The sequence below is a fragment of the Corylus avellana genome, chromosome 11, assembly GCF_965113065.1.
Source record: "Corylus avellana chromosome 11, dhCorAvel1.hap1.2, whole genome shotgun sequence".
NCBI classification, from domain to species: domain Eukaryota; kingdom Viridiplantae; phylum Streptophyta; class Magnoliopsida; order Fagales; family Betulaceae; genus Corylus; species Corylus avellana.
This window is the reverse complement of record NC_142500.1, coordinates 14,550,014-14,563,389: the sequence shown is the minus strand read 5'-3', so window position 1 is coordinate 14,563,389 and position 13,376 is coordinate 14,550,014. Positions and strand designations below refer to the sequence as shown.

Here is a 13,376-nt window from a genome sequence, read left to right as displayed (position 1 = left end):
GTAAAAATTTTACCAATCAAGCCCTTTTGTGTCAATCTGCCATGGAAACCCATTTCAGAGAAACACAAGAACCTGGCTATGATGAAGTCATTGAAGTACATAGTATCGGACAACTTTCACATGATATATGAAGGTTGTGTCTCTATCAGAAGAGTTCAAAACCGTGGGCTTTTCAGTAATTTATGTTACAGCTGCTAAAGACAATAAAGACAACTCGGCAAACCAAGTTGGCCAGCCCTCTCTCTTGCTTTCTACCACCACACAAAAGACAAGGGTAAATAACATTTTTAATACTTAGGTTTTTATTTTTTTATTTTTTCATATAGGTTTCAAATCATATTACAGATGGTACTTGATTTATGGGTAAAAACCAATTTAATATCTTCGTCATATCCCATCAACTGAACTAATTTCAGCCACCCCATTTCGGCCCTCAATGACCAAAATGGGGTGGCCCGGCCACGTCATATTTGTCTTTTTCTTTGTGTAAGTTTTGATTTTTTTAATTATTTTAATTAGTTTTATGATTTTTTTTTTTTGTTAGGACATGTGATATGTCCGTTAGTTTAATTGACGAAATGGTGACGGAGATACTAAACCAGTATTTACCCTTAAGTCAGGTATCATCTGTAATACAAATTAAAACTTAGGTGAGGAAAAAAAAAAAAAGTGCAAACATAAGTACTAAAAAAATTATTAACCCTAAAGACAATACGCTTATTCTAAAAGTTCAAGTTGATAAAAAAAAAACGAATTTAATCATTTAATTCATATTTTAATACTCCCTTACGTATAGACTCAAACTCTCTCATAAATAAAAAGTAAATGAGAGAGACATGGTTCGAACTGAGGATCTCTATTTTAATATCACATTGAATCATCACTTATTTCAAAAACTTAATCTGATGGGAAGATATAAATTTAATTATTTAATTTATATTCTAACTCACAGACAAATATATATAATGCTTCATTTCGTATTAAAATTCTCTTTCTTTAGTCAAATGTCATATTTCTACTTACATAAATCCAAAAAAGAAAGTAAAACTATTACTTGACAAAATTCATTTCTTATATCCAATACCAGAAGCTTTTTTCCAAGCGAATGTTGCCCACATACAGAAATGCATGTACTTGAATTTAATACAGTCCATGATGTGTGAAGTGTACTAGCAGATTACAGAAATGCATGTACTTGAATTTAATACAGTCCATGATGTGTGAAGTGTACTAGCAGATTTGAAGTCCCAAACAGTGTTCTTAACAATTAAGGCAGAGGATTACAGCATGTTGGGAGCTTGGAATGGAATTTCAACAGGTCTCTCTAGCAAGGAAAAAGTTTCTGGAAAACTATCTGCAGGAGGAAGTTGTCAAAATCTGAATTGCTGGCACAAGCTGAGGAAGGTCCATTGCTTTTGTTCTCATGTTTTCCATAAACGAACGGTGCCATCGACGGAGGCGGTTACCATGCAGCTGTCCTTTGGGTGGTAACTCACACTTGTCACCTGCAAAATGAAAGCAGATGGATTACCTCATCAGTATATGATCCAGAAAAAGGATCTTCTTCTTCAAGGAAAATGATAGATATGAATAATATTTCTTTATCAGTCCACAATTCAACATATGTACTATTGTCCTTCTGCAAAGGTAATAAAACATAGCTGCAATATGCAGCATTTCACCCAAGGAGGTTGAGCATAAACAAATCATAAACCACAATATATACACTTTATAAGGTATGGTCCAGCTAAAACCCAGTTTATCAACAGTAACAAAATCAAAATGTAATGAAATCAATACTATTGCACAAGAAAAAACACAAGATGCAGCATTAAGAAACTAAAAATCATGAGTTACTCAAACAGATCCCCTTAAGTTCATGAGATATTTTTTGAAAAAGTGTCTTCCTCAACAACATTAGTGAATTCTCAGTTCCAGTAAAAGGATGCACCTAAGAAGGAAACCAGAGGAAATGTACTAAGACAAAGTGGTAGTGGTAGATAGAGTTAACGCATAATATGTGATTGACGTACAACACTAATTTATACTGGTCCAGGAGTTCCAGGAGAAGACAAAAAACTATATTTGATTTCTCAATATCTAAACAAGCAAATAATAGACAAACCACCCTAGGAGTTAAGTACTCCTTTTGGGGTGGCTTAGAGCTTAAGCTTATGAGTTTCATCCACTTATTTCTTAATTGCTTAGCAGATGAATAAAAAATGTAGTTGATATTAATGAATTTAGAGTTTCAGTGAAAGTTAACTCAACTGCTAACATGACTAAAAGACGAGACAACAGCTATACCATACAAAATTTCAATCTTTGAATATAAAATTGGGTTATTAACACAGCTTAGATTGATATGTTTTCTCTAGGATCTCCAAGGGATTGACAATCTACTCCAAAACATTAAGAATCACAGAAATAATGACATCCATGAAGAACACATTTTGGGCTCTAGAACATTTCAATAAGCTTATCCATAGAGGAGTTGAGTATCTAAGGAAGCTGAAACCTTTTAAAAAATGTTAGCAGTATAAGTACAGGACGCATCATGACCATTCAGCACTGCCATATTAAGCAATGGCATTTCTTGGGAATAGGGGGAGGAAGAAATGGAGGAGGAGGGGAGAGAGTAAAGAGGACTTTACCACTGAGGAATGAGCTCGGAAACTTGAAACCACAGACGCATCTACCAAATCCCAGAAGTAAATGAAACCATCCTCAGATCCACCAGCTACATGGGCATCAGTGTTGGTAAGGCAGCAATCCAGTTTGTATGACTGATAGAAGAACACCCAATAGGAATGACAAGAGCTCATCAGCAATGGAAAATCCAAACTTAGACATCTCATTACAGATTTAATTTAGGTAGCTCAAAAGTTCATTACAGATTTAACATAGGTTAAAAGCATAGGCAAGAGATGCTTCAACAATGAAAAAGTGTGGGAACAAACGGGCCATAGCTTATCCGCACGCATAAAAAGCAAAGCAATAAATATTTAAAACTTGTACCTAATCATTTTTGTTAAATAACTATCATATTGAAAGAAGACTGCATTTCTTGATTGCATATATTTACAAAAGGCCTGTGATCAATTGTAAGAAACAAGAACTAAGCATCTGCAGACTAACCTTAGAAGTATGACCTCTATATTCTTGCAATAGTTCACCAGAAGATCTGCCATAAAAAAAGAACCATTAAAAGGGCAGGCAAAGCAGATAATATACATACAGAAAATAACAACAAAAGTAGAAGAATTAACCTGTCCAGAAGACGTAAAGTAGAATCCAAGCAACTGGCTAATATGCAGTTACCATCATTTGACAATGTGATACAGTTGACTGGTTGCCCCAAGTTATCGGATATTTCTCTAGAAAATATCAAATCCAAATTTTTTTTTTTTAAAAAAATACAACTTGCTTACCAAAAAATAGTAAGAAAGACAAACAAACAATGTCTTCAATATCTGAAAACAATTCTACAACACAAACGCTAAAGTGCTACATACCTACCAATACGCATATCAAATGTCCGAACAGTTCCATCAACACTTCCACCAATAATTTCTGTTTTTGTTAAACAAACAGACATTACGCTGTCTGAAAATGTGTTGATGATCTGCAAACCCACCAACGCTCTTGAAAGATAAGCCATTTCTAACTAATAAAGGGCACCCATGAAGAAATTCTTGATAGGAACAGAAAAAAAGAACCTGAATTGGCTCAGTGCTGTGAGATCTGCAGTCCCAAGCGCGCAATGATTGATCATAGCCTGCTGAGACTACGACAGATGAATACTCATTGAACTTTACAGCATTCACCTGCCCCAAAACCAAAAAAGGAAAACAAAATTAAAAAAAAAAACTCAACAAATTGGGAAAGCATTATAAGAGAAACAAAATCAATTTATAAAGTGAAAAAACAAACCTCGCTATCATGGCCACGAAATTTTCGAATTACACGACCTGTCGATACATCCCAGTAAAAGATTTGTCGGTCGCCACCACAAGAACATAACTTGGAGTTGTCCCTAAACACAATTAACCCATTATTAGCCTTAAAAGCTGAAATTATTTGAGGTAGAGAGAGAGAAGAAGAAGAAGAAGTGGTACAGGGTGACGTGGACGTCGCGGACTTCACGGCCGTGGGATTTGTAGGTCTTGATGTGGACCCCACGGTGGGGGTTCCAGAGGCGGATGGTGCGGTCTTTGCCGCAGCTCAGGCAGTAGTTCCCGTCGGCGTTGAACCTCGCCGCTAAAACTGCGCCTTCGTGCCCCCTGAGCACGTTGGCCTCCTTCCGTGGCAGATCCGAGACGCTCATCTTTTCTTCTCGCTTCCCCTTCTGCTTCGCTGTCGTGCGACGCGGTGGGAATCTTATGGCGAAGCAAACGACGCTGTCGTTTATGTTTTCATCAAGCCCATAGATCCAACGGCTCTTTTAGGTTCTAAACCCTAACATTCCCATTAGGGTCGGCTCCATATCTTATCAGGCCTAAGGCAATTTATTTATTTAATATTCAAATAATAAATAAATATTGAATTATTTATTATTTATTTTTATCTCATCTATTCAATGCATTGTTATCGGTCGCATTCCCTCCATTCACTATTGTTACATGTTAATAAGAATTCAAACGTACACTTAAGTGAAGATAATGATAACATTAGTTGTGATAAAGATAATATAAGCTAACTTATCTTATCTGTAAGAGAATAACTTCTATAGGGTCGTGGCACAAACCAAGGCCTTTGTGCCCTCCAATAAGAAGGCGACACATCAGCGTGAAACACTGTAACAAAAATATGGTGTTCCACCTAATCTTTTTTCTAGAATACTTAAAACAAAACACCTTCTAGAATAATCTTTTCATATTTTTCTCCAAAATCGCTCCAGCCACCAACCTGCCACCGGAGACGTCGCCGGAGACACCGCTGGAGACGACGCCGGCTGGTACAAAAAAAGCCGGAGATGACGGATATAACCCCTACAGAAAACGCAGGGTAAGAACCAAGCTCCTCCTCTCTCTCTCCGGTGCTCCTCTCTCTCACCGGCGGTAGTAGAGAATTTTTTTTTTCTTTGCTGCCTCTGGGCAGCAGAGAACAGAGAAAAAAATTTTTCTCTGTTGCCCAGCAACAGAGAAAAAATTTGTTCTCTGCCGTCGGGCAACAGAGAACATATTTTTTCTCTGCTGCCGGGCAACAGAGAACAGAGAAAAATATTTTTCTCTGTTGCCCGGCAACAAAGAAAAAAATATTTTCTCTGTAAATATAACCTTCTTCAACCAAAACTAGTGCCTTTACGACGTTAAAAAAAAAAAAAAAAACCCAAACCAAACCAACCGTACATTAGTCATAGATCCTACCCTACCAATACAACTCAAATTCTCTGTTGCTGCCGGTAAGATGATCATTACAAGAAAGAAATAGTTCTATTTTTTTTTACACAGGGCTCAAAATATTCATAAAACAAAAGCAAAGATCATAGAAAATTTTGTTGCTTAAAAAATTTTGCTGCCTGTTGCCCGGCAGCAAAGAAAAATATTTTTCTCTGTTCTCTGTTGCCCAGCAGCAGAGAAAATTTTTTTTCTCTACTGCCGCCGGTGAGAGAGAGGGGCACCGGAGAGAGGGAGGAGGAGCTTGGTTCTTACCCAGCGTTTTCTGTAGGGGTTAAATCCGTCATCTCCGGCTTTTTTTGTACCGGCCGGCGTCGTCTCCGGCGACGTCTCCGGTGGCAGGTTGGTGACTGGAGCGGTTTTGGAGAAAAATATGAAAATGTTATTCTAGAAGGTGTTTTGTTTTAAGTATTCTAAAAAAAAGATTAGGTGAAACACCATATTTTTGTTACAGTGTTCCACGCTGATGTGTCGCCTTCTTATTGGAGGGCACAAAGGCCTTGGTTTGTGCCACGACCCTATAGAAGTTATTCTCTATCTGTAAACCATTTGTAATTTGAATTTATATTTGTAATCTCTATGTCATCTCGTGTAATAGTTCTATCTATATATATAAAGCCTTAACCACAATTGAAGGTAAGCCAATATAACCCAAATACTAAAGTTATATTTCTCTCACATGGTATCAAAGCATTCCTAGACTAACATCATTTTTGTTCTCTCTCTATTTTTATGGCTACTTCATCCTCTTCCGCCAACCAGTGACTTATCTCACTGTTCCCTCTTCCTTCCCTCACAAATTCATGTAGACCAATTATCTAGTTTGAAAGATTTTTAAATGAGATGGTCAAAGGCTCGATCTAACACATATAATGTAAAAGATCTTGATAATAACATAGTGTTAATAATAAAGCCAACTTGAGTTTGAAAATAAGATCACGAAGACACCCGACGAATGTGATTTGGTGAACACATCGGCAAGTTGATCATAGGAAGCAATGAAATATAGATGTAGGCTACCCTGCTGAAGGTGATTTTAAATAAAGTGACAATCTTTCTAAATATGTTTGGTGCATTCAATAAAACATTATTGTGAGCAATTTGTATAGCATTATAATTGTTGTAGTAATGTGGAGAACTAGTAGTCTGAGGAGCATATGTTTCATATAATAACTATTGCAACCAAAGAAGGTTAGAAGTAAGGTTGGCAACAACATATTATTTGTTATTGCGCCAAGAGTTGAGCAAGGTACCGAGTAAGAAACAATAACCAGTGGTAGAGCGGCGACCTGTGGGATCACTAGTACAATCTGCATTTGAATATGCTCGCAACCCCAAAGAGAATTGTGATGAAAAATGAAGTCCATGAAATAGTGTTCTCTTGACATAGTGCAAGATAAGAAGAACTGCTGCGAAAGGAATAGAACATTGGGGGCCATCATGGACTGATTAACTAGATGAACAATATAAGAAATTTCAGATACATCGGAGCCATGGGTGACCTCGGGACCAAGAAAAAAAAGAGAGAGAGATCCTAATTCCTTAATCTCAAAATACTAATTGAGAAAGTTTTGAAGTGTGTGAATACTAATAATAGCATTATTAGTAATGATCATCTCATCAACATAAAATAAGATAAGGATGGTATCGTCATCAATTTTGTCTAGAAAAATAGCAAAATCATAGGAGTTGGAAACAAATCATTGCGAGGCAATAACATAGTTGAATTTGGTGAACCAAGCTCGTATTGCCTATTTAAGACCACAAACAGCACACTGAAGGCAATAGTGTAATACCCCAAATATTAGTTAGGGTTAAGTTTACCCTAATTATAACATGAGAATGCTATAATTGGTTCTCAGTTAGTAAAGAGGTGAGATCTTGGACTTTTTAAGAATTTTATGTATGACCGAACGTTCAAAGCTGGATTCGAATGATTAGTGGAGAATGTTTGAAGTTGGATTCAAATGTTCAATTTTTGTTTGAGATCTTTTTATAATTGAACACCTCAACCTTATGGGCAACCTTGGGAGCCTATAAGTAGGACTCCTACGCCTCTTGAACCCTATTTTCGTCCCTTTAGTCCTGAGAGAACCCTAGAGAGAGATGAGAGAGAGAGAGAGAGAGAAAATGTGTGATGTCCCAAATATTTATAATAAACATAAATGTATTTACCCACCTTATTCAATTTTCATTAAACACCTGCTATTTACAAATGGCTTAAATCAATTTCTGTGAAATCCACATATCAATTTTGATTTTTATCTTCTAATCGAATGTTCGACTTTGGACCACTGAACATTCAATGAAACCCTGGACTTGAACATTCTTCTAAGAACCACCGAACATTTGATGTAAATTCTAGAACCGTTAGTACAATAGTACACCGAATGTTTGGGCATAGTACATCGAACATTCGATCATGTATGAAAAGAAAATTTAACCTATTAGCCACCTCTTCCAGTCTTATCCACCCACCCACTCCTATATAAAGCCACCCCTATGACCCTTCAAACACAACCCCTTCCCCATGCTGCACTACCATCAAATTCTTGAGAGACAAAAAGATTATAGAAAGAGAAAAGATTGATTTTGGTTGAAAACCATCATCTCCAAGGTATGCCTTGAACCTCAACTCATTTTTATATTGTTTATATTTTGCCCACATGAATTGACATGTGTTATAGAATTTTTAAACATGCTTTGATAGTTCAATAGAATTTTCCCTTTTAAAAGTAAATAGTTTTCAAAGGAATCATGAACACGCCATTGTTTTCTAAGGTTTGACATGTTGATATAATTTAATATGTTTCTATTGATCTATTAGGAGATTTGGTTTAAGTATGATACGTGTTAGGTATAGTTTTTGTGATTCCCCGGAGTTCCAAAACCCTAAAAAGAGTTTACTAATTAAAAACAACAGTTTTATTCAACATTTTCATAGCGTTCCATTAATTGCAAGTGTACTTTTACCTTTTTAAAGGAAACCTTTTTATTCGAAATCCCAGAGACCCAATTCTAGCCTTTGACCAAACGTTTGATGGGGGACCACTGAACGTTTGACCTCAACCTTTAATGCGAACATTTGACTAGGGACCACCTCAAACCTTCGAGCATAGTACTGAACGTTTGATGCCAGTCTGGAAAGCAATTTTAACCCAATATTCACTTTTTTCAGACCATGGCACGCCCCTCCCCCTATAAACACCACCTATTCCTCGTTTCAAACTTCACCCCTGCATCAGAAACCCTAATCCTAGAGTAAGGAGAGATTTTAGAGAGACAAAGGGGATATTTTGAAGTGGGTTGCCATCTTCAAAGTAACCCCATCTATACTTAGTTGGTTTTCATATTATTCTTGTGATTTTCATGCTCTTTACAAAGTCTTAAGATACCATGATGAGTTTGTATTATGGGAAAATTACAGTTTACCCCCTCAAAGTTGACAGTGTTTTTCAATTCGAACACCAAAGTTTCAATTTTTGCAATTCACTCCCCCAAAGTTCCAATTTTTTGAAATTTGACCAATTTTATCCAAAACTTCCCATATTGCCCATATTTTTTATTTTTAAAAATCCGGGGTGGCCGTAGCCACCCCTTTGGTCATCTGGTTATTTTTTCACCCCTAAATTTGTTTTCATTTTCATAAAAAATAAAAATAAAAATCAGGGGCAATATAGAAATTTTGGGATGATATTGGTCGAATTGAAAAAAATTGGGACTTTGTGGGTGTGGATTGCAAAAATTAAAACTTTGATGTTCGAATTGAAAAACGCCGTCAACTTTGGGAGGGTAAACTGTAATTTTCCCTTGTATTATTAACCTCTTTAAAAGCAAAACGGGTTTTCAAACGTTTTTTAAAACACCTCTTGTCTTCTTAGGTTTGCATGATATTATGGTGTATTATGATTTCATGCACTCATTAATAGCCTAGGATGAGATTTGTTACATAGTGATTTGATGATAGAAGCCTTGCATGCATTTTGACATCTAACCGAACGTTACCTGCAACCTGATCGAACGTTCGACCATAAGCCAGGACGTTTAAACAGTGTCCATAATCGGTGAAATTAAGGTTTTGTGACATTTTAGCTATTTTTTTCTCGATTAGGACCTTACGTGTTAATAATAGGTTTTCTAGTACTGTTTTGTTATAGCAGTAACTCAAAATATCTAAGGATTTGTGCGAGCGTACAAGGTAAGTAAATGCTTATGACCGCTTCCCATAAAAACATGCGATATATGAGTTGACTGAGCACATGTATGTTATGAGCATAATTAATTTTCATGCAATTGGGTAAATACCTTAACAATTGATTAATAAAGATGCATCGTATGATATTGTACACCGGTATGTGCGGTATAATGGCCATGAACTTACTATACAAATTTGATTATATGGTTAAATGTGTATGTTATATGGGTCATGGATCCAATGGTTGTTCATGACTGACGTAACCATGTTTGATTGGCGGGTTACTACAAGACATATATTATTAGTAGCGTAGGCCACCCGAGGTCTGACCCGGTCGGGCTACTAGTGTTATAGATGGGTACAATAGCAGGGGCATCGATATTTTATAGATCCTTTGGGACAGTGCCAACCCTACTGAGAATGGGTAATAGCTCGGGTAATTGACTCCATAGTTTGCCTCCCAGCCTTATTCCTGTTGAAACAAGACTCATGGATCTTATTCTCTCCGAAGAAAGACTGTGGTGGAAGACTTTGACTAAGGAATAAAGATAACAATAATTTAAAACCACAACAATAATAACCAGAGTGAAAACTGAAAGCATCATAACTTAGATAGATCTCCAAATGTATTAGTCATAGATCGATCATCAAAATATAATACATGTCACTAACAACTGTTCCTAATAAACTAAGGCCAATGTTTAACTATATAAAGCATAAAGATGATAGCTACTCCAGACGAATAGATTTATTAGCGTCCCACATCAACTTGAACCATACATGGTCCAAGTCCTCAAAAATGATCACGAGCAAATCCTTCATAATGACCAAGTGTTTTCCTGGATCCATCCTCAACTAAAGTAGTTAAACATCACAATTATACATAATGGAGGAGAAAAAATACAAGAGTAAGTCCAACGATTTAGTGAGTAAACCCAACAATCTATGAGAGAATCTGTACTTGAGGAAATTGAAAGAATATTTGAGCTAACCTCACTGTTAGATATTTGTTTGGCCTAATTCAATGCACAATTTCTTGTAAGTTTTTTTATGTTTGTATTCCCGTGAGTGTCTTAGTGTTGGATTGCAAGTGCTAAGTGAAAAAAGAAGTTTCGTTGGATGTTTCGTTAAGACGAGCAAGTGACGGGAATGTTTTAAGTGCTCTTTGGAAGTCTCGTTATGTCTCGTTAAGACGAGCAAGTGACGGGAATGTTTTTAGTGCTCTTTGGAAGTCTCGTTAGATGTCTCGTTAAGATGGATAAGTAACAATGGTGTTTCTTATGCTCTCTATGGGTCCCATTGGATGATACGTCAAGACAAGAATGTGAGGGGAAGTTACTGCCTTCCCCGTTGGATGGCAGTGAAGACGGGAACATGACATGAAGTTACTACCTTCCTCATTGGATGACACGTCAAGATGGGAATGTGATGTGAAGTTGCCTTCTCCATTAGATGGCACATTAAGACAAGGATGTAACAAAAAGTTTTTGCCTGCTCCGTTTGATGTCCCGTTGGATGACCGCCATTCTTGTTAAGATGCAAAGTTTACGAAATATCAGATCTGGGATATTTTGTTCTTCTCGTTTTAGCAAAAATTGGTTCCTGTTAAGATGCAATGACTAATATTGCTTCAGTATTTATATCCGCCTTTATTACTATTCATTGGACACTTTTAGGCAAAATTCTCTCTTAAAAAAAAAAAAAAAAAATCACATATAGTGACTCTTAGAAGATGACGTTTTAAGCCCAAAAATCATCACTATTGATGTAGTGACATTTGCATAGTGACTCTTGGCAAAAGACTATAAACATAGTGACTGAATTCAATAATGGTGACATTTGTACAGTAAAAACGTCATTAGAAGGTGACTCTTAGGGCCAAACTTCACTTTTTAGAAGGTGACGCACTATTCAAGTGTCACTACTATTTTATAAAACTAAAAATAAAAAAATAAAAAATTTACCCAAAAAAATTTATAATACAGAAAAAATATAAATAAAACAAAAAAATCAAATTAATTTTTTTTTTAAAATAAAACAAATTCAAATTATTATTATTTAAAAAAAAAAACAAATTAGCCACCCCTTGTGTGGGGAGGGGGGGGGGGTGGCCAGATGACTCACCGTCTATAAAACTAGTAGCCCCATCGAGTCCGACCTCGGGTGGCCCACGCTACTAATGATGTACGTCCTGTAGTGATCGCCCATTAAGGCTGCGCCGGTCATGAACAACAATTAGATCCAAGGCCTATATAACACACACATTTGACCATAAAATTAACATGCATATTAAGCCCATAACCGTTATCCCGCATGTACTGGTGTACTATGTCATACAATATAATTAGTCTTGTTTGTATTGTACATGCATACTTTTACAAGTCTCATAGTCATTATCTTGTTAAGTAGCACATTTTCATAAATGATGGAGTTCATGATGTAGCAAAATATATTTCATGAGAGTTGTAAATATGCATGTTTGGTACACAAAATAGTCATGCAATGCGGGAAAAGAAATGACGAGCATTATGTGAGTTAAAACTTACCCGGGTCATATAGATCCTTCGAAAAGTCCTACAAGGGGTCCGGGTTCTCCAAATATGTAGAAAACCTAACATTAGTCCTAAGTCCAAACTAGAATTAACCTAAGACATGAAAACTGGAGCTATTGAATAACTGGCCAATGTGGCGTTCCCCTGAAGTGCTTCTGGGCGAGTGTTCGGGCTTTTAGCCAAACGTTTGACCAGAAGGTTCAGGTAGAACCTCATTTGGTCCAAAGGTCCTCCTAAACCTCCCAAACTAGTCCTAAGGCTATTAGAAGGATTCCTAACACCTTCTATCCCAAAACAACCTCTCAATGCATAAGAAAATACATTCAACAATAATGAAATGCTAGACCAAGCTTAGGTCGAGATTAAAGACACAACCTAGCTAGAAGTTCAAACCACAACTAAGCTAACTAGAAAAGCAGTATAACTACTATGGAAAAATAAAGCTTAAGCGTAGAAGGTTACCTTCTTGAAGCAAGGCCTCCAAGAAATCACTTCTCCTCCTCCAAGAACTCGCACAACTCACAAAGACACTCACACAAGGGTTCCAGAGGGCACAAGGGCGAAAATGGGGCTTATGGGTCGAGAAGGGGAGTGTATTTATATGTGAAAAAAGCTGTGAGCTCTGCAAGGACAGTTCTGAAAAGTATAGAACATTCAGTACTATAGGGGCGAACGTTCACGTTGTAACGCCCCAAGTATTAGAGGTAGAGCGATTGGGAGCAATTGTAATGTATTCTTACTAAAAAAAATAAAAATAATTCTCCTAGTATAAGATAACCACAAAAACATAACATCACCAGAGTACTATAATTTCTCATTTATAAAATCACAAACACATAATGTGCTAGTATTCAATAATCTTATAAGCAATAAAGTTACACCGCCTATACTTAACCAAAGCCGTCTTGTCTATAGAATGGAGTCCTATACACTTCTACTGCTACTGTTACTGCTCCTGCTAGTCCATAAAGCAGTGATAGGATCTTTAACAACTACGAGGCCCACCGGTACCCATGTCTTTAGTACTACGATATATAGAGCAATCTGAAAATAATTTATAGGGAGAAGGGGTGAATTCGACAACTCAGTAAGTAGCCACAACACCAAGATGCTATTAAACATGCTATGCAGATTTTTATGTCAAAATCTCTGTCATGCACAATAACAATTTATGCAGAATAACATAATTAACAAAATAAGCATGATAGTTGCAAAATGAGTAAGCACTTC

General features: G+C 36.6%; 1 protein-coding gene across 1 annotated transcript; it reads right to left on the bottom strand.

Annotated features, from left to right (window-relative positions):
* Positions 1-1,054: 1,054 nt before the first annotated feature.
* Positions 1,055-4,366, bottom strand: LOC132166005 (Transducin/WD40 repeat-like superfamily protein). The gene is made up of 8 exons (XM_059576742.2): positions 4,119-4,366; positions 3,934-4,036; positions 3,720-3,827; positions 3,516-3,625; positions 3,270-3,377; positions 3,139-3,184; positions 2,655-2,786; positions 1,055-1,505 (listed from the first exon to the last, which is right to left on the bottom strand). The coding sequence occupies exons 1-8, from the start codon at positions 4,325-4,327 to the stop codon at positions 1,422-1,424; spliced, it is 900 nt and encodes a 299-aa protein (XP_059432725.2). The 5' UTR covers positions 4,328-4,366; the 3' UTR covers positions 1,055-1,421.
* Positions 4,367-13,376: the final 9,010 nt, after the last annotated feature.

Excerpts from the sequence above, each read along its gene's own strand:
- LOC132166005 (XM_059576742.2), bottom strand. The coding sequence starts at position 4,327 with ATGAGCGTCTCGGATCTGCCACGGAAGGAGGCCAACGTGCTCAGGGGG. Across the intron at positions 3,626-3,719 it reads ACAGCACTGAGCCAATTCAG|ATCATCAACACATTTTCAGA; the intron begins GTTCTTTTTTTC and ends GTGGGTTTGCAG. Across the intron at positions 3,185-3,269 it reads ACTTTACGTCTTCTGGACAG|ATCTTCTGGTGAACTATTGC; the intron begins GTTAATTCTTCT and ends TTTTTATGGCAG.